General features: G+C 44.7%; 1 protein-coding gene across 1 annotated transcript in view; it reads right to left on the bottom strand.

Annotated features, from left to right (window-relative positions):
- The window catches only part of ACTN3 (actinin alpha 3), a 148,893-nt gene extending 128,041 nt beyond the window's left edge, over positions 1-20,852 (bottom strand). The window contains exon 1 of the mRNA XM_068260716.1: positions 20,525-20,852. Within this exon, the coding sequence (XP_068116817.1) occupies positions 20,525-20,656 (132 nt within the window). The 5' untranslated portion in view covers positions 20,657-20,852. The remainder of the gene's footprint in view (positions 1-20,524) is intronic.
- Positions 20,853-22,207: the final 1,355 nt, after the last annotated feature.

Raw genomic sequence — 22,207 nt, 5'->3', positions numbered from 1 at the left:
AAGCCACCATGGACAAGACCAAAGAGGTGTTCAAGTATGTTAGGGACAAAATTATAAAGTTACCAAGGCTGGACTGGGTTACAAGACTATCACCAAGCAGCTTGGTGAGAAAGCGACAACAGTTGGTGTGATCATTTGCAAATGGAAGAAACACAAAATAACTGTCAATGTCCCTTGGTCTCGGCTCCATGCAAGATCTCACCTCGTGGAGTTGCAATGATCATGAGCACAGTGATGAAGCAGCCCATATCTACATGGAGGCAGGGCCGGAGCTACCATAGGAAAAAATGGGCAATTGCCCCAGGGCCCCAGAGCCTGTAGGGGTCCCCAAGGTGTCCCTCACCATCTTAACTGTTGCTCCCCAGGGACTCTGCAGAGTCTGTTAAGTTGGGAGGTGATTGGGGGAGGGTCAGCAGCCAGCTCAGGGGCCCAGGAGGGAAATGTGGCTGAAACAAAGGGCCTCTAATGACGCTTTTTGGTTTGGGGTTGTCTGTAGGGGGGCCCCCAGGCTAATTTTGCCCTAGGGCCCAATTGTTACTTGAACCGGCACTGCATGGGGGGACCTTGTCAATGCTTTCAGGGCAGCTGGGACTATAGTCACCAAGAAAATAATTGGTAACACACAACACCCACAAGGTAACCCTGCTCAAGACTGCACATGTATGATCTGCCTGCAGTTTGCCAATGCACATCTGAATGATTGAGAGGAGAACTGGGTGAAAGTGTTGTGGTCACATGAGACCAAAATTGAGATCTTTGGCATCAACTCAACTCCCTGTGTTTGGATGAGGATCCCAAGAACACCACCCCATCCTCAAACATGGAGGTGGACACATCATGTTTTGGGGGTGTTTTTCTGCTAAGGGGACAGGACACCTTCAACGTATCGAAGGGACAATGTACCATCAAATCTTGGGTGAGCAACTCCTTCCCTCAGCCAGGGCATTGAAATAGGGTTGTGGATGGGTATTCCACCATAACAAAGAGCCAAAACACAGATCCAAGGCAACAAAGGAATGGCTCAAGAAGAAGCACATGAAAGTCCTGAAGTGGACTAGCCAGACCTTAATCCAATAGAAAATCTGTGGAGGGAGTTGCCAAACATCAGCCTCTGAACCTTACTGACTTGGAGAGGATCTGCAAAGAGGAGTGAAACATCATAAAGTTTTTGTTCCATTGCAGCACATAAATAATTATTACAGACCTGGGGCTTGATTCACAAAGCGGTGCTAACTGTTAGCACGCCTGTGAAAACCCCCTTAGCACGTCTAAACAAGCTTTTCGCGCATAAAACTTTACGCGCGCAAAACTTTATGCGCGTAAAACTTTACGTGCGTACTGCACAGAGCGCAGGGCGCACCGCGCGAAGTGCCCATTAAAGCCTATGGGACTTAGCGCGCGTAAAACTTTGCGCGCGTAAAACTTTGTGCGCACAAAGTTAGCGCGCGATCTGATTGAGAAATCCGGTGCTAACCTACTTAGCACCCTGGTTAGCGCGTCTAAAGACTTTAGACGTGCTAAGTAGGTTAGCACCGCTTTGTGAATCAAGCCCGTGGTTGGAAGATGCAGGGATTAGTTATTATGTAATTTACCTGTCGGTAGCAGTAGCACATGTGCTAACTTAATATGAGTAACATTGTTTGTTGCTGGCTTCTAGGTGATGTGCAGAAGCTTGTCCTGCACAACCCCCATTCCCTCCTTCTATGACTGATTGCCAGTGCAAACAGGAAACAGGGTGATGGAGAGAAGGCAGAGCCCTACACATTCAGTGTGGACCATGTCAATTTATCAGCATGTGATTTGTATCATCAGTCACAGGGGTTTTATTTGGTTGATTCTCTAAATGCAGACAACTTGATACATATTTCATGTGTCATCTTGATCGTTTCAGAATAGAAATGACTATTATGTATTTATATAGCACTGACAGGCAGCACTATCCCTACCATAGTCAGTCATTATCTTATGCTCCATTTGTAGTAATTTTTTGGGGAACCTATCTGTATATTTTTGGGATGTGGGAGGAAATGGTAGATGCCAGAGGAAACCCACGCAAACATGGGAGAACATACAAACTACCTGCAGTATCCTTGCTTAGATTTGAACTGTGGACCCGAGCACTGCACAGGTAAGAGTTCTATAATAACACTTGTACAATTATTTAGGTGGTTAAAATGTTGATGATCCTAAGGTTCACATACACCTACTTCCTGTATGCATATGAAGACTAAGCCCTGACTATAAACATATGTGCAGGAAGATCAGTTCAGTGAATGTTCTCTTCACATTGGGGAAAGTTATATATAGCTAACTAGTACATATTTGGGATACACGATCAGTGATACAGCTACATCTGTCAAACGTCTTCACACATCGACCATGTGACCATTCTCACCTCATCTAGTGAAGCCTAACTGGACAGAATGACAAGCTGTATATCATATGTTTGTGTCAATTAAAGGATTAGTTCCATATAGGAATGGCTTATACTAATGACAGTTGTGTTTGAGGGTCAGTCCCTTTGAGGCCTAATAATAGTGATCCACAGATTGTGTCTCATAGGATTTATATAGTATGTTCAGTCTAGTCCACTTTATACATGAAGTGTTGAATGCATGCCGGGGTGTAACAAGAAATCACTGAGCTCACAGCAGAAATTATCTCTGGGCCCCTAATTGAAGAAAAATAAAACGGAACCCACAGGGGTGTAGCAATAGGGGGTGCAGAGTTTGCAACCGTATCGGGGCCCTTGGGCCAGAGGGGCCCTCTGTCAGCTGCAGTATTAGCTCTCTATTGGTCCTGTGTTCATAATAATCACTTCTATAGATGCTTTGAATAGTAGTAATTATTAAAAACCTTCTCCCCATTCCCTTCTTGCACTTCTAACACTGTAGTTGCCATTGGCAGGTTTTGGTGCACCGTATCAATTGTAATGTATAGAGTGCTTGGGGGCCCCAATGTAAAACTTGCATCGGGGCCCACAGCTCCTTAGCTATGCCACTGGGAACCCTCATTAGATTTACAAAGCCCATTTTACAAAAGACACAGAAACAACATATTTGTACTTTTTATAGGATCCTTTACACTGGCCATCATTATGCCATTAAAGAAGAACTATAACCTAGGATTTAACTTTATCCCAATCAGTAGCTGGCACCCCTTCACACCATAAGCTTTACCTTTCCTTTCCTTGTATTGCTGATATTATGGTGAAACCCCTCCTACAGTGTGATGTCATGACCGTGGTCCTGACAGTTTGCTTTCTGTGAACCTCATTGCATTGTGGGAAATAATGGCTTCTTTCAACTGCCAGCAACATCTCCCTGTGTGCATAGAACTCTCAGAAGCGAACATTCCGTACCGATCACCTGGCAGAACTAAAGATGTCACCACCAGTGATACATTTCAGAATGTAAATCAGAGGGAGGAAAGAATTTACAATGGACAAAAACTGGCTAAATAATCTATAAATGAATATTGTAAAAAAATAAGCAATTTTATTCATTATGTCATTTTCACTACAGTTCCTCTTTAAAAGTACCCATGAACAGCTTATATTTAAAGGATACCCAAACTGACATGTGACATGATGAGATAGACATGTGTATGTACAGTGCCTAGCACACAAATAACTATGCTGCGTTCCTTTTTTTCTTTCTCTGCCTGAAAGAGTTAAATATCAGGTATGCAAGTGGCTGACTCAGTCCTGACTCAGACAGGAAGTGACTACAGTGTGACCCCCACTGATAAAAAATTCCCCTTTTTTACCTTTTTCTTGCTCTCAGAAGCCATTTTCTGCTAGGAAAATGTTTTATAGTTAGGAATTTCTTATCAGTGAGGGTCACACTGTAGTCACTTCCTGTCTGAGTCAGGACTGAATCAGCCACTTGCATACCGGATATTTAACTCTTTCAGGCAGAGAAATAAAAAAAGGAACACAGCATAGTTATTTGTGTGCTAGGCACTGCACATACACATGTCTTTCTCATCATGTCACATGTCAGTTCGGGTATCCTTTAAGGAGGGGGGTGGGGTGTCATGTAAACTTGCCCTGTTGACGATCAATATTATTTGTAGAGCCATAGATTTTATATGAAGCTTTGTTCTAGATAGAAAGCATACCTGAGGATGTAGCATCAAATAAAAATGTTATCTAAATCAAATAAGCTGAGGGTTCTACAGTATATAATAATATAATAATAATAATAGTAGCAGCAGAAGCAATATAATATATATTTATAGTCTAGAATCTGTACTCTGTGTTGCACTACTATCAGTACAATGGTCCCAGGCAGGTACATTCACTTCCTATATGAGTACCGTAACTAGCTGCACAGAGCAGCAACATCGTTGCCTGTTTTCCATAGCTCCATAAACTGAGTGCCTGGCAGAAAGTGCTGACATTCCCATTTTACCATTGTCTGTTCTAATAAGTGTGAAGCCGCTGCACACTTAAAAAATATGCAACTTAAAGTAAACCTGAGGTGAGACAAATTTAAAAAGTAATGCATAGCTGCATAATCTGTAAGGTTCCTAGACACGGCGCGGCCCCTTATTGGCCTCTGGTCACAAAGCATTACCCAATGCAGTAAAGCAGAAAACAACTGATTTTATCAGATTTGTCAAATGTCAACTCACTAAGGCTGTTACCATATGGAAAACTAAAATTACCAACTAGTGAAGTAAATGATTGACTTGTGAAGTAAATACCTCATAAATACCAATTTACAAAGGATAACACATGCAGTAAAACAAGTGAGATGTTAGGTAGTTTATCTCCAGCCTGGAGCTGTTGATAAGATCACAAACAGCCATTTGTGGGATGTATAGAGAAGGAGAGAAGAGGGGAGACAGAGGGGAGAGAAAAGAGGGAAGCTAATTAAACTGTTTAGGAAAGTAAGAAAGTTAATGAAAACATTATTTTATTAATTTCACGTGTTGTGAAATTAGGAATGCAAATCCACAATATCAATGTGTAGTAATTGAAAATGGTAAATAAGATGCTAATGGTTTTGAGATAACACGAATGTTATGTTTATTGTGTTCAGTCTGGACTTGCACCTTACAGTACAATAAAAATGCTTTCTGTATCACATTGGTGTAAAAATCTTTTTCAATTGTTGTGAAGTTTTTTGATGATTCACCAAACTATTACCGCATGTGTGAAAATGTTTTACGGCTTGAGATAAATGACTGAACATTACATTTTTAATGAACAGTTCCTAATGAAATTAAGCTATTGTGTCCCGCCCATGGCTGGATTTTGAGGCAAGGTCACATAGGCCATGGCCTAGGGCACAAGGAAAGCAAGGCGGGGACAGTGGGCAGCAGTAGCACTTAGCCTGCTACACAGAGTTTGCACATAGCAGTTGGCGGCCACCAACAGCCGGATATGGCACTTGGGGCATGAAGGGCAGTGAACGGGCGCTTACAGTGATCTCTGAGCTGCCTGTCACTCACTGAATGTGCCATTCGCCAAAAATCTTACAATCTAATGCCTGCCATCATGCCACTAACTGTCCTCAGAGGATCTTATAATCTAATCCCAGCCATCACTTCACTAACTGTCCTCAGCGGAGCTTACAATTTAACTACTTTGGCCTCCTGGACGTACTAGCTACGCCCAGGAGGCCATGTGTGCGCCCGCGCGCTCCCACGGCCGATCGCGTGCGTGCACGCGCGCTCCCGGCCGCCTGGCAATCAGTGAATCGGGCTATGGTGCGCGATCACTGATTCCTCTCCCCCGCTGAAAAAGCGACAGCTTCTCTCACACGCTGCGCTTTTTCTGGCTGTAACGTCCCCCATACGTTGCTCTAAGTGTATGTTACGCTTAGAGTGACGTCATGTAAACAAACTCATGGCCGCCATCTTGTGGCCAAAAAGTAAAACTACAACTAAAAGTGAAAAAAATAAAACTCAAGACACATTATAAAACTATGGCTTACATCCCACCCTCCCAAAAATACCCAAATAAAATGTTTAATACAAAAAAAAAACAAAAAAAAACAAAAAAAACATTACAATAAAAAAAAAACATGTAAATATTTACCTTAGGGTCTAAACTTTTTAAATATCAATGTAAAGATGAAATATTTCTAATTTTTTTTAATTTTAAACTTGTAAATAGTGATAGATGCAAAACGGAAAAAATGCACCTTTAGTTCCAAATAAAATATTGTCGCCATACATTGTGATAGGGACATAATTTTAACGGTGTAATAACTGGGACATATGGGCAAATACAATACATGAGTTTTAATTATGGAGGCATGTATTATTTTAAAACTATAATGGCTGAAAACTGAGAAATAATGAATTTTTTCAGTTTTTTTCTTATTCTTCCTGTTAAAATGCATTTACAGTAAAGTGGCTCTTAGCAAAATGTACCCCCCAAAGAAAGCCTAATTGGTGGTGGAAAAAACAAGATATAGATCAGTTAATTGTGATAAGTAGTGATAAAGTTATAGGCTAATGAATGGGAGGTGAAAATTGCTCGGATGCATAAAGTGAAAACAACTGATGGCCAAAGTGGTTAATCTCTGCTGAGTTGGGGGCGGGGGGGGGGGGGGTTAGAATGCTATTGGTCCGGGGGCAGCTGGTGATAGTGGCCTTGGGTGGTAAAAAGTATAAATCCGGCCCTGGTCCCGCCTTCCCTACACGTGGGGAGTGAATAGAGCATGCGATCACTTTGCACAGAGTGGAGGCCAGGCACAATAAGGAGCTGTGCAATTTCTGGGGACCTTACAGATTACGTCCGTGTTTACTGCTAACAGGGCACTTGTGTATTGACCTGAGGAAGCGGGCCAGCACCTGCAAAAAGCATTGTCTTAAGTGCATGGATGAAACTTATACTTTCCTTTGTGGTTTGTCCTTAAAGAAAATAAAAAAACATTTACTACTAAAATATATGTACTTGATACTAGATATAAAGGGTGCCTCCTACAGTGTTTCTTAGACTAGCTAAAACCTTTAGGGGCCATATATTGCAAATTTCATGTTCTGCGCCTGCGCAGTCCGCTCCGGCCCACGTGGCGGTGATTGACAGCACCGCTCGCGCAGACGCAGTACAGGCTGACCTGGAGGTCGCCCTGACGTCATCGCCGGGAACGAGCTGCGGCAAACGGCTGCGGGGAGAGCTGCAGCGAGGGACATGCTGGGAGCTTGGGGCTGGAGGAAGCCCCCGGTAAGTAGCACTTATTTTATTAAATGTTCCCTGATGACTGCTTTAAAGGGAACCTGAAGCGAGAATTATATACAGGCTGCCATATTTATTTCCTTTCAAACAATACCAGTTGCCTGGCAGCCCTGCTGATCTATTTGGTTGCAGCAGTGCCTGAATCACAACGAATCACACACCTGAAACAAAACAAAGTTTTGTTTTTATAATTTGTTTAAGCCAATGTCAAAAATAATGTCCCATAACCTACTGACTTTTCTCCTGGGTCTTCTTAAGGAAATATTTTCAAACCTTAATACCAATAAAATATGTTAGAGCTCCTACCATGCAAGAAAATACTCAAAATGATTTTGCTGTTACTGCTTTTTAGCACTTTTCCAATTACTAAGGCCTGAAACACACCAGAGGAGTTTTTCTGAGCGTTTTGAGTTTTTAAATCTGCTGCTAATGTTATCCTATGTGTCTGTGCACACTGGAGCAATGAGGTTTTGTAAAAAACTCCATAGCATTATATTGGGAAGAGCTTTTAGAGGTTTCAAAACCTCTTCCCAATGTAATGCTATGGGGTTTTTTACAAAACCTCATTGCTCCAGTGTGCACAGACACATAGGATAACATTAGCAGCAGATTTAAAAACTCAAAACGCTCAGAAAAACTCCTCTGGTGTGTTTCAGGCCTTAGGGCTGGTGCACACCGAGCGGCTTTTTGGGCGTTTTCAGATCCGCTTGCGGCTGCGGATCTGCTTGGTCAATGTATCTCAATGGGGTGGTGCACACCAGAGCGGCAGGCGTTTTGCAGAAACGAAAAATGCCTGGGTGAGGCATTTTTTGGATTTCGGATGCGTTTCTGCCTCAATGTTAAGTATCGGAAAAACGCAAACCGCTCTGAAAAACGCCTGTTCAGAGCGGTTTTGCAGGCGTTTTTGTTACAGAAGCTGTTCAGTAACAGCTTTACTGTAACAATATATGAAATCTACTGTACTGAAAACCGCTGCAGCAATCCGCAAAACGCTAGCAAAACGCCATAGAAAAATAAAAAAAAGCGTTTAAAAATCTGCTAGCATTTTGCGGATCTGCTAGCGGGTTTTGGTGTGCACCAGCCCTGAGTGCTGAAAAGTTATTTTTTTGGATAATATAAAAAAAATATCTCCTGGGACAAAACTCAGGAGAACACATTAATTGGATAAGGGCCAATGGGCCTGATGCAGGAATGGCCAGCAAATTTGGTGTGTGCAGGTAGCGCACTGCAATTTTACTGCTACTGACACCAGGGGAGAACCACCCATTACACTAGTAGCGCCACGTGTGTTGCTATGGTAATGTACTGCATAACGTACATTACAATAGCAATGTGGGTGTTACCCTGGTAACACAGATGGCACGAATAGTGTAAGGGGCGGTGCTCCCCTGGTGTCACTACCATTTTACTGACTTGCTCTACTCAATAAGATCAGATTTTAACAGGAAGCTAATCAATCTAATCAATATTGATCAGAACGATGAAACCATTCGATTTGTATCAATAGATACAGTACAAAGTTACGCAGCCATTGATGGTGCACCCCTTCTGCCTGTCAGGGCCGGATTTGGGGAAAGGCCTCCAAGGCCTGTTCCTAGGGCGCCAGAATCTAAGAGAATCTAAAGGGCGGCAGGTGGTGACAGGCTGATGACAAGTGCTGTCACCAGCGCGGTAAGAAGTACTGCTCCGCTAATCAGCAGCCTCCCCCCCACCCGCCCCTTTAGAATGGCTTGGAGCGAGTAAGCCTCTCTTCCAGGCAGCGTAGGAGGAGTCCCCCGTCCACCGGGAGATCAGCCGCCGCCAGATGCTATTCCTGTCGACAATCCCCCCGCCCCCAGCAGGAGCCTGTGCGGATGTCTCTCCCCCCAAACCCCTAGAGAGAGCGGGAGCAGCAGAGTAACGTACCTCTCCAGATTTCCAGCGCCGCCGCCGAAGTTTCCTCTGTCAGCCGCAGCTGTGCATCTCTCCCTCTCCTGCTGGCGTCTCTCACATGTTGTGACTCGCTGGCAAGTTACCGGTGAGTCACATGACAGGAGTCGCCAGCAGGAGAGGGAGAGATGCACGGCGGCTGACAGCGGAAACTTCGGCGGCTGCACTAGAAGTCTGGAGGCTGGAGAGGTATTCTGCTCCTGCTCTCTCTAGGGGTTTGGGGGGAGGAAGGGGTGCGGACAGTCTCCATGGGGGGGGGGGTTGGGGACATGCCTACTGGCTAGCTATACTGGGGGGGGAGGGGGAGAGAATCTGACTACCTATACTAAGGGGGGAGGGGACATGCCTGCTGGCTACCTATACTGGGGGGGAGGGGGAGAGAATCTGACTACCTATACTAAGGGGGGCGGGCATGCCTGCTGGCTACCTATACTGGGAGGGGGAGAGAATCTGACTACCTATACTAGGGAAGGGGGGGGGGGGTATGCCTGTTGGCTAGCTATACTGGGGGGGGGGGAGGGGGAGAGAATCTGACTACCTATACTAAGGGGGGGGGGGGGCATGCCTGCTGGCTACCTATACTGGGGGGGGGGAGGGGGAGAGAATCTGACTACCTATACTAAGGGGGGAGGGCATGCCTGCTGGCTACCTATACTGGGGGGGGGGGGGGGGAGAGAATCTGACTACCTATACTAAGGGGGGACATGCCTGCTGGCTACCTAAACTGGGGGGAGGGGGAGAGAATCTGACTACCAATACCAAGGGGGGAACATGGCTGGCTATCTATACTGGGGGGGCAACTGGTGACAGAATCTGACTACCTATACTAAAGGGGGATGTGGCTACTGGCTACCTATACTGGGGGGGGGGGGGTAGAATCTGACAACCTATACTAAAAGGGGGTGGGAGCATGGCATCTGGCTACCTATTCTGTGGGGGGGGGGAAGGGGGAAGCATCTGGCTACCTATACTAAAAAAGGGGACACACACCTGTTTACCTATACTAAGGGGGTGGACAGAATCTGGCTACCTATACTGGGGTTCATGAACATACTCAGCCCCTCATTGATGCCCATTAGTCAGGACCCTAATTTTTTCATGGCTGCAAGTGCAACTGTACTGGGCACGCATGAGTATGGTCCTCACTTTCCCATTAGCACAAAGTCACTTGAGCACAGAGGAAACAGACATGCACGAAAGGCTTTGAGCTACTGGGCATGTGTGGACCATGTTTGTGCAGATCCAGTATAGTTGCACACAGATGGGAGTGTTGCAGCCACAGGGTAGATGAGGGTCCCAGGCAGCAGTGAGGGGTCTGAATATGTTCCCAGGGCAGGAACAGTGGGCACCGAGAGGATCTGTTAAGGTAAGTATTTTTTGTATTTTGTGTCAGGTTCATGTTAAAACTTTGTCCTTGGCGGAAAGGTTAAGTTTGGGGCTGCTGAGATGTTGTGTTTGTGTGTGTGTGTGTGTGTGTGGGGGGGGGGGGGGGGGGGGGGGCGGCTGGTGACAGTGGGCCTTGGGCGGTAAAAGGTACAAATCCGGCCCTGCTGCCTGTGTCATCCCACTCTACTGCCGAGGATGATGGATAGAAGACTGGCCTTTCTCATTAATAGCAGAACCTAGCTGTACACTATGAAATACATTTGTCAGTAAGTGACAGAAATTCCCAGCATCCACCCATAGCCGAAAAATCACTTTTACAGCCTTAGGCTGGGTTCACACTAGAGCCCAAATCAGTCTGCTTCACAGAATGGACCATAACAGAGAACCGAACATGTTAAAGGATTCTATGGTAAGCATAGGATCTGTTCAGATTTGTCTGTTCCGTTGTGCCCACTACAGTTATGGAATGCAAAGTTCTGACCTACACTATTCTTACGGACATCAGACAGAAGTCTGACATCTTATAATAGCAATGCTATTATGACATGTCTGATGCAATGGACATTGGACAAGGTCTCCATGCTGTGAACGGTGACAGTCTAATATGAACAACCCAGCCCTAGCATTTAAGGCCCTGATTAACTACAGTTAATCTACGCGCATTATAGCAATGCTGGCGTTATTTGCGCTAATTAGGCAACTCTTACTATGCTTCCAGCGGTAGTAAAATTGCTGTGCACTTCCACCGCATGGCAATCTTACTGCATCATGTCCTGAATGAGAACACATGCAACATGATACCTGGAAGGCACAGGAAATACATAGGACATTTTTTTTAACTAGATTTAAACATCAAAGTAGAACTGTAGTTAAACATTTTTAAGGTTTAGATAGTATGAAAGAAAAAAAAAACGTTCTGCTGTTCCCTGTGTCCCCACTAAAGACACTTCCTCACTTCCTCGCCTGGTCAGAGGTGGCACAGGGACAGAAAGGAAACGGAGGTGAATTCTGAAACTGTGCAGCTGTCATCTGAACAGGACATGGGGATAGATGTCCATAAGGGACACCTGTTTAAGTGACAGCTATCATGGGTGGAAATTCCCCACAATTGGTGGAGATATACAGTAACTTCCTGCTGTGTCTTTGAAACAGGAAGAGAGAGGAAATCAATCCAATGGGAATACAGACAACAATAAAAACCTTATGGATGTAACTTTATTAACTCTAAGGGCCCGATTCACAAAGCGGTGCGAACAGTTAGCACGCCGGTAAAAAAGCCCTTTATCACGCCTAAACTCAATTTAGGCGTGATAAAATGAAACTCGCGCGAAATTCCCGCGCCCATTAATCCCTATGGGCGATGCGCGCGGAGTTGCGCGATTGCATGCGCAAAACTTTGTGTGAGATAAAGAGCACAAAACAGTGCTAACTCAGCAGTGCAAAGGTTATCACGCCTAAAGTCTTTTGTTACATTGTAACTACGCCGCACCCGACGCCACTCGCCGCTCAGCCGCCGCATACGCGTCCGTGCAGGACGCTAAGTCCCCGCAGCTCCCGCTGTCCACCCCGCCCACATCTGTCACCCACATGTCACCCACATATGGGTGACATGTGGGTGACATGTGGGAGAGGCGGGGAGGGCAGCGGGAGCCGGCGGGGACTTGGCGTCCTGCATGGACCCGACAGAGCTCTGAGCTATATAGCTCAGAGCTCTGAGAAGCATCTTTGTATTTGGGCTCCAAGGAGCCCCATTGGTCCTTAGCAGACCAATGGGGTTCCTTCAAATCAGAAGGAACCCCATTGGTCTGCTAAGGACCAATGGGGCTCCTTGGAGCCCAAATACAAAGATGCTTTTGAGAGCTCTGAGCTATAGCTCAGAGCTCGGGTCCTGCAGCGCAGACGCGGTGGCGGCGGCGGCGGTGAGTGACGTCGGGTGCGGCGTAGTTACAATGTAACAAAGTTGTTATATTGTAATAACTTTGTTACATTGTAACTGATAGAACATTTCCGAGGATATTGCGTGGGATCATTTATTTAAAGGGACAGGTAAGTATTAATGGTTAATTAAGAATATTAAAGGACTTTTTTCGTGGTTATGTTTTTTGTTCAATTAAAATACTTTTTCTATGTGTTTGTGTGTTTATTTACTTTTAACTCTTAAAGGAAATGGGTAAGGGGTACTACAAGTACCTCTATACTCATTTCTCCTGGGAGGGGGGTGGGCATCTGGGGGACCCCTTTTTAAAGGGGACTCCCAGATTCCACCATGAACCCCCCACCCAGGAAATCGCGGCCTCCACCTCCACCGCCCATCGGAGGTGGAGAAGAGCCCCTTGTCCTTGGATTGGACAAGGGCTCGGAGGGGGAGGGGAAAGCTTGGCTGCCCCTCCCCTTCCGAGACCCCCCAATCCATGGACCATGCGGGCTGGTATAGTCAGGGTGCGGAGCCCCACGCGGCCGGTGCTCCGCATTCTGGCTATCCCAGCCTGCATGGGGGACAAGGGGTTAAAGAGGTCTGGGAGGGGGGACCCCACGTCGTTTTTTTTTTATATTTCCCACACTCAGAACGAAGTAAGTAAAACTCTTCCCACTTGGGGGAATCTATGAAAATAATACACTATTGTTACCTGTGCAAAAAAAACTGACATTTTCCGCATTTAAAAGACATTTTCGCCCTTGAAACTTAAAAATCGATTTTCTCAAAAACTATAAGGTCTTTTTGAAAAAAATTTTTTCCCTCTTATTCCTCCTGATCTCCTTAATATATTCTCCAAATTTGAGGCTCTTAGCATTTAAGGGGGCTTTGCTATTAACCCTTAAAGTCGGCGGCTTTTTTATATTATACGGAGCGTTACGGTTTAACGCGAAATTACGGTAGCGTTTAATGCGAAATTACGGCATGAACGAAACGCGAAATTTCGCGTTGAAAATTACGCTTACGGTATTTTCAATTACGATTTTAATGGCAATTTCGCTACGCTAATTTCGCATCGTAATCGCAAATTTCGCATGCGTAATTATAGTAATGCGAAATTACGAAAATTTCAGCTCAACTCTAATCACACTGCCATCCAGTTAGGGCGCCTTCACACACATGATTATGGCCATAGTCCAAGAACAGCCAAGCGTTTAGCAGTTAATAATAATAATAATCTGAACATTTATATAGCGCTTTTCTCCTGTCGGACTCAAAGCGCTCAAGAGCTGCAGCCACTGGGACACGCCCAGGGGGCCACCCTGCAGTGTTAGGGAGTCTTGCCTTGAACTCCTTACTGAATAGGTACTGACCCTAGCCAGGATTCGAACCCTGGTCTCCCATGTCAAAGGCAGAGCCCTTAACCAGTACTCCATTCAGCCACCCCATAGGGGGAAACCAGGGAGTCCACCTGCATATCAGCGATAGTGGCAAGGAAAGCAAAGCCGTCAGACATCCACACTTCCTCACCCGTGCTGTCACCATATACTTAGGGGAGGAGTTTAACAGTTCCCAATACGGATGTTTCTCACCACTCTGTCGCTCTCAGCTTTTCCGGTGGGTACCCACGCTTTCCGTTTATCCGTCCATCTGTACTGACAGCCAGTGGTAAGGGCTTCTGCGACTTGTATTTCACCGCCGGTGCAGCCGCACAGCTCACTCCAGCGTCCACAAGAGATCACGCAGCATCTCTCCTCACCGCATTAATCAAGACGCCATAGCTGCACATAGCAGCATGTCTCCAACGGATAGCGTGCCGTCAGTGTATCAGTGACGCACAGTCTCCGCCCATCTACGCGTTTCCCGCCCTCTAATTGGGCGATTCGTCAGGATGCTTACACAAAATCACCCAGCGCTCAGAAAACGCCAGGAATTCGCTTGAAAAAAATTGCACACAAAAAAGCTTAGCGCTTGCGATTTATAATGTGAACATAGCCTAATTGTGTATTCCTGACTGTTGAGATGACAGTGGAAACCATGGTGAGATCAATGAGTTGTCTGAGGCCTTTAGAAAGAAGACTGCAACATCTTATAACTCTTAAGTCTGGTGAGGGGAAATTATTTGATAGCCATTCCACTGTCCAGAAAATAGTTTACAAGTGGAGAACTATTAGCACAACCGCCAACATGCCCAGGTCTAGCTGTCTAAGCAAGCTCCTTCGAGCGCAGACTGCAAGATTCGAAATGAGGTCTCCAAAAACCTTAAAGAAAACCTGAAACAAAGGAAACCTCCCCTGGGGGGATACTCACCTCGGGTGGGGGAAGCCTCTGGATCCTATTGAGGCTTCCCCCGTCCTCCTCGGTCCCACGGCGGCGGCAAAAATCCTCCCGGAACGGCGGCGATGTAAATATTTATCTCCCTGGCTCCAGCGCAGGCGCAGTATCAGCTGTCCGCACGGAGATAGGCGAAAATAGCCGATGTCCGTCAGGCCGCTCTACTGCGCAGGCGCAAGTCTCCTGCGCCTGCGCAGTAGAGCGGACCTGACGGAGATTGGCTATTTTCGCCTATCTCCGTGCGGAGAGCCGCAACAGCGCCCCTGCTGGAGCCAGGAAAGGTAAATAAATCAGCGCTTGTCAGGCTTGTCAAGGGAGGTTTCTCAGACTCTTCTGGGGAGCCAGCGCTGGACTGCCTGCAGCTACAGGAGTGGGGGAAGCCTCATCCCGAGGTGAGTACCCCCAAGGGAACTTTTTTTTGTTACAGATTCTCTTTAAGATATCACGGGACCTACAGCAGGCTCTTGCTACTGTTGATTTGAAAGTGCATGCCTCTAGACTTAAAAAGAGGCTGTCCAACTTTAACTTGCATGGAAGATGTGCAAGTAGGAAACATTTGCTCTCTAAGGGCCTGAGCCCACTAACGCAGTTGTGCGCAGTTGTGTCTGCTTTTCAGCAACACATCAATGTTTCAGATGCTGCTAAAAAGCGGATACAACTGCACACAACTGCGTTAGTGGGCTCAGGACCTCAGAGAAACATTTATTGAAGTTTGCTAGAAAGGACATAGACAAAGACCAGGACAACTGGAGCACCATGTCGGAGGGAGTCGTGATGGAATGGAATGCCATAATTTAGATACATTCTGTATTACTGATTATCTTTCTATTGTAAGCTCATAATTATGACATCAAGGAATGTACACCTTTATCTACTAAAGATTTACAATGCAGAAGTATGTGGATTAAAGATAATAGGGCTCTCTCTCTGTGATCAATGTTATGTGACTCCAGGGTGCCATTTTTAATGAGGGCACAGTGGCTGTAAACCGTTGCTTAGCAATTATTGCTGGCTTATGTATTAAGGGCAAAGGAGGTTTCAGCATTCTGGTAGGAGTAAATCATAACAGCACTACATGGCAATATTGCATACAAACATTTTCACAACCATTTCCTTTATTGTTTTTAACATTAGGCAGCTGTGTGGTGGGTGGGAGGAATTGGGCTGTACTAATGAAATATGTGGCTGAATGACTAACCATCCTGGTATTTTCTGTGACTGAGTGGCCGCACTTTTCCTAGTCATTTAGCATAAATTAACTTTGTCACTAAACAAAAGTCAATTACTATTTACCAAGGCCTCTCTGCACCGGCGACTTCCCTCATCCCATGTCAGTGTTTTTAATGCCATTTTTGCATGAATAAAACTTGAATTAGCAACTTGAATGTACCCTCCACTTTGCCTCATAGTGGATTGGATTGTTGTTTTGCTGAGGAGGTGGTACTTCTGGTGAACTGCTGGGGGTTTTGGTGCCCCTTACCTCTACTTATTGTGAATTGCCAATTACCACAACAGAAGCAATATGGGATAAATAAATAGTAAGAAATGAATAAATAGCAGAAAAAGTCAGGGACAGTTATGAGATTGACAGTTACACAATGTATACAACTACAGTGAATCAGTATTTTTATATTGTTTTCTTGAGATGTTTAAAATCTGTTCAGTTTTCCTCCATTACATAGTTTGTTAGCATCCCCCCTCTACACCCAATGTTGCATTTTGTTTTAACCTCCCTAGCATTCTGGACGAGCTGAGCTCATCCAGAGACGCTAGAGGGCACCGCTCCGGCCCCGCTGGGCCGATTTTGATAATTTTTTTTTCAAACACGCAGCTAGCATTTTGCTAGCTGCGTTTGCCCCGATCGCCGCCGCTCGCCGCCGATCCGCCGCCACCTGACGCGAAAGAGGGCGCAGCCTGGCCAATCGCCACCAGGCTGCGTTTTGGGGTGGATCGGAGGTCCCAGTGACGTCATGACGTCGATGACGTCACTCCGTTCATCACCATGGCGACGGGGGAAACCCTAAAGGAAATCCCGTTCAGAACGGGATTTCCTTATGGGCGTGATCGCCGGCGGCGATCAGAAGGGTGGGAGGGAGAGAGGAGGAAGGGGAGAATCATGTAGCTAGCGCTAGGCTAGCTACATGATAAGGAAAATAAATCGGGCGAAAAAAAACCTCCCGCGGCCATGCGGCCGCGGGAATTGAAACGCCCAGCAGGTTAAAGTGAACCTCCGGACTAAAAAATCGACTCAGCAGCACTGAAAAGGCCTGGTGTTTCTTTAACAGTTTCACAGCATCAGAACTTTGTTTTTCTTATACAAGCCTCATTTTTAGCTGCACAGAAGAAAACTGCCCGGGCTTTTCTCCCCTGATGCTGTGCAAAGCATGATGGGATTTCTGATGTTGTTCTCATTCTGCTATTTTGGTGCAATTTTTTTTTTTTTACATTTTGAATTTGACATTTGAAGCCTAGCGTGTGCAGCTGGGAGGGGTAATCAGGACACAGGACAGTTGGAACTGTGTCTCCTGCTCCCTGTCACCACTTTTCAACCAAAAAGATGGCTGCCCCCATGACAAAGATGGCAGCCCTCATGAATCACAAACATTTGCCTGTTCTATTAAAACAGTGTGGGTAAGAGATTATATGACCTATCTATTCTAATTAACATAACTAATGTAACTTAATGACAGTATGTTTGTTTAGGCTGAAGTTCCCCTTTAAGTTATATATTTGACCTTGCAGCTAAAATAAAATACAGTAACAAATGGTTTCAAAAATCATCTATATTAATCAGAGAGTCACTCAATCTTAAGTGATATTTTTTTTTAAAAAGGGCACTCAAGCAGGGGTGTAACTATAAATCATGTCCCCCCCCCAGCAAAGTTTTGATGGGGCCCCCTAAAGGTCACACCCTTTCCCTTGCCAATCCCTTGTGACCCTCGCAGTCTTGGGACTCATCTTGCAAGAGTCATAAAACAAGTGTGGACATCATAATCTTCACACCCATAACAACTGTATCCACAAAAACACCTGATCTGAAGGATGGACCCCTTTATCAGAGGGAGTGAAGTAGTAGTTGGGGACCCCTTACTAGTGTCAGGCTGGGAGGTGGAAAAAGTGAGGAAATCCACCTGCTGGCCAAGCAGCAGTAACCCTGTGCTATCACTCCCAATAGAAACCTGCAGCAAACCTTCACTGTGAGCAGCCAGCAACAACTGATTACTGCTACTTGGCCGGCAAGTGGATTTCCGCAGCTTTACCACCTCCTAGTCCGACACTGCCCCTTACAGCTTTGGCCCTCCCTGCAGGGACTGCTCCCCTGTAGTAACGCCCCTGCATTCTAGTATGCTCAGTCTGTCACTGGCATCTTTTGTGAGTTAGGGTCTCCTGCAGCAGGCTCATTACTATAAAGTAACAAGTATATCTCCTGCGTTTCACTTATCATGCTTTTTGCCCTCATTTTTCATTCTCCTTACTAAAGGTTTTCTTAAAAATCCACAGAGATTATGGAAATCTGTTGTTATTGTTCTTTTAGGTATGCAGACTTGTGTGATCAAGAGGCGTTAACCTATTAAGCGCACTCTTTGTTCATATCAGTGTTCTCAGTATAGTACCACCGGGCCCAGTTATCCTTTCTCCTGGGTTTTCTCACAGAAGAAGATTTCTCATCTTACCTACATAAACTTTTTTAGCACCTTGCAAGTGAAAAAGTACTACAAAATAGTTATAAAAAGTAATATCAGTCTCAGGTAGATATGGAACACTCTATTTTGAGGACTTTTTTGCTTAGTAAGTATGTAAATGCCCGTGAAAAAGCACAGGGAAACCTTTTAAATCAGTGTCCAAGTATTCTAATGCTGGGAATACACCATGCAATTTTCTGTCAGATAGATCGATTTCCGACAACTCCGATCGCTACGATCTGATTCACGATTGTTTTTCTGATAAAATTTTATAGAAGTGATCAGAAAATTGATCAGAAAAACAATCAAAATCAGATCAGGCCTGTCGGAAATTATCTATCGACCCATCTATCTGACGGGAAATTGCATGGAGTATTGCCAGCATAAAAAAAACTACTGCCACCAAGTTATACCGCAACAAAATTAGGACATCTCCAAATGGTCCACTAAAACTCACAAAAGTTCACAGAAATGTTTAGTCTTTGGCATCTCTTGCTTTAGATGACACAAAAGTAGGCAGATTCCCCCACAATGCAGTTCTGTAGAAAAGATCTGAGTCCTGCACTGTTGTGAGTACAGCAAGGAAGAGTCTCAGCAGTGGTACATGTCCCAAATGCTTAGCAGTGGAAACTAGTAAGTTGTATGCTGAACCAATTGAAATCACACTTCCTATCTTTATGGTAAAGGGAACATTTTGTTTTACTTTCATTTTATTTTGTGTTTGCTACTGATTCGATAGATAGATAGATAGATAGATAGATAGATAGATAGATAGATAGATAGATAGATAGATAGATTGCTCGATATATCCTCTGCTGTTTCAACTGGTTCTTCTATCATGCATTAAGTAACTGGCTTGTATGTTAGCACATGGATGGAGTATACCTCTACAATGGCCTCAATTCACTAAGCTTTATCAAACACTTTATCGAACGTTTGATAATTTACCTCATGGGTAAAATCTTGAATTCACTAAAGTGTTATATATTTATCAAATGTTTTATCAATAAAATTTTCAATAAATCTATAACACCTTAGTGAATTCAAAATTTGATTTTACCCATGAGGTAAATTATCAAACGTTCGATAAAGTGTTTGATAAAGCTTAGTGAATTGAAGCCAATGCATACATACTGTGGTTATGCACTAGTTTATTTGTAGGACTACACCACCGCATAGGTAGTGAAATATAAAATTGGTAGTTCGTAATGAACTCAACTAGTATTGTAGCTCTATTGATTTACAAGTACAAATAATCACATAGCAGGTTGACTGCTGACATCATGGTGAAATATTGTTTTATTGATCAGGCCTTTGGCAACATAAAGGTCATCCTAGAATTGAAATAAAACGAATAGATGTATCATGCCACCCCAAACATTCATGACAGGCGCAGATAAAGTGTCTTGGCTGATGTCATTAGTGATTTGATAACCATCCTTGCCTTCATATCTTTATGCTGAAGTCATAACCCAACCATAAAGTCTCCTCTATGCCACCTGATCACCCTCCTCATGCATTCCAGATCATGATGACACCTTCTACTGAAAATGTCACCAACCTATAAGGCATCAACCCTCCCAGAGTTATTACAAGGGACCAGCTGCTCCCAAAACCACAGATGCAGAGCTCCCTTCTCCGACCCCCCACGTCCCCTCCCTTGCAAGGATCACCTTGCAGCTCTCCAGCTAATGAAGGGGCTGGTTTGCGAATGAAAAACAATCTAGCACTCTTGCTGAGCCCACTCCTTCCAAAAAAAGCATCAGTGGAACATCTTGAGCCAGGCTAAGGACAGGGAGGGAGCTGTGTGTGTGGGGTGGGGGAGAAGTCTTGTAGGCACCTGTTCAGCCACCAGCTGATATGACTGTTGCACACACACAGCAGTCAGTCTAAAATATTACTGATGGCTATGAATATAGAAGTTTTCAGTCCTGCTTTCCGATCCAGCGCAGAACTTGCAAAAAGACCTGACTGTTGTCTGATCAGTCAAAGTGACTATTTTCTTTTATGAATTATGACTAAACATGAAGTCAATATATATTTATGACATGTTAGAATAAAATGGGTTCTAAATCTTGTTACCTTTCTCTGCTGCTTTTCCCATGCAGGATCTAAGAGTAGGTCCCTATCCCAGTCTTCCTCCTGTTGCATGTAGATTTCTTCATTGAGTTGGTACGAGTTGGTATATTGGATATGCGAATCTATGGTAGTCATCTTTGCTTTCTCCCTTTGCTCAGTCTGCACTGTGTTCTTTAATTTGTTGTCAAAGGCTCCTGCAGCCCCTGGCCAGCAGGTAATGGCTTCTTAATTGCAGTTGTATATGGAACAAGGAGACCTAGCCAGGAATCCCCTCTACAAGCTTCTTGCTTCCACCTTCCAGCCTACTGTCCCTGGTCAAAAATGATACACGTGACCTAGTCTCCATAAGTACCATCAGCTGGGTACCATGTGGTTAGACAGCCTCCCATAATTGGTGAGTGGGTGGTCTAAGAAAGCTCCTCCTAGCTAGACTGCCCTATGAATTCAGACTTCGTGAGAGTTTGAACAAAAGTCTTTTTATAGCATTATTACACTTTTAAGTTTCTATCACCTGTGAAATCCAATTTCTTGAGGTCTGTGACACTTAGTTCACTTCACGAACGCAAGTTCCTAAGATCTCTCTTGGCTACTGTATGTGACATCTATAATGATGTCACCTATACAGAAATAGATTTCTCTCTCCTTGCTGTCTTTCCTGCCCGTGGCATACTCTTCAGCTGCAAGCACTTCAATGTCCAAGAATAGGATAGCAGTAAAACAAATACACTCTCTAAATAGCACGTTACTTTAATACAGCATTGAAGGTTTGCTTCTTTTGAAGACATCCAGCCTGTTACTATATTCTTAATGAGGTTTAGGTAGAGCTAATGAGGATTAAACAGATTTTGTTGCTTGACAGCACAAAAAGCCCAAAAGACACAGAATGGATAACTTTCATAAGCAGACTGACTAGTGGATGATGGATCACAACAAATATGTATGCCCAAGCCAATGTGAACATCTGAGATTGCAGAAGACAACCCATGGCCCTGATTTACTAAAGGTCCATACACACATCGAATTTTTATCTGCAGATGACTGGCCAGTGACGTAGCTAAGGAGCTGTGGGCCCCTATGCAAGTTTTACATTGAGGCTCCCCAAGCACTCTATACATAACAATTGATACGGCACACCAAAACCTGCCATGATTGTCTGTCAAACAAGGTGTGTAGGAAATCTCCAGATATTTATCTCCAGATATAACTTGTGTGCACATGCATGCATGAAAAAGAAGGTAGTAAATAGACTATGAAAGCATTTTTCAGGAACTGACCTTTTGTATGTGCACAGCATCTTTAGAAAGATCAGTCTTTCAAACCTCCCTGACAATTCTATGTTAAGGTGCGTACACACGCCATACTTTAGCAAAAGATGGGTCCATTAGACCCTCCCGCTGGGCGGACGTTCTTCCGACAGTAGGACGTGTGTACAGTCTGTCGGCAGACTGATAAGACTGTTTTTGACAGCTGAGCGGATCTGTCAGAAACAGACTTATCAGTCTGCCGACAGCGTGTACACACGTCCTACTGCCGGCAGAACATCCGCCCAGTGGGAGGGTCTGACGGACCCGTCGTTTACTAAAGTATGGCGTGTGTACGTGCCTTTACAGATAAATTCCTCAGTTTGTAAAGATTTTATCTGATGGGTGTACTCAGCTTAATAGAATGGACTGTGTAGAGTAAGCT

This window comes from Hyperolius riggenbachi, chromosome 11 (assembly GCF_040937935.1).
Source record: "Hyperolius riggenbachi isolate aHypRig1 chromosome 11, aHypRig1.pri, whole genome shotgun sequence".
In the NCBI taxonomy this organism is placed as follows: Eukaryota; Metazoa; Chordata; class Amphibia; order Anura; family Hyperoliidae; genus Hyperolius; species Hyperolius riggenbachi.
Note: the sequence above shows the minus strand (reverse complement) of the source record. Positions and strands in the feature narration are given on the sequence as shown.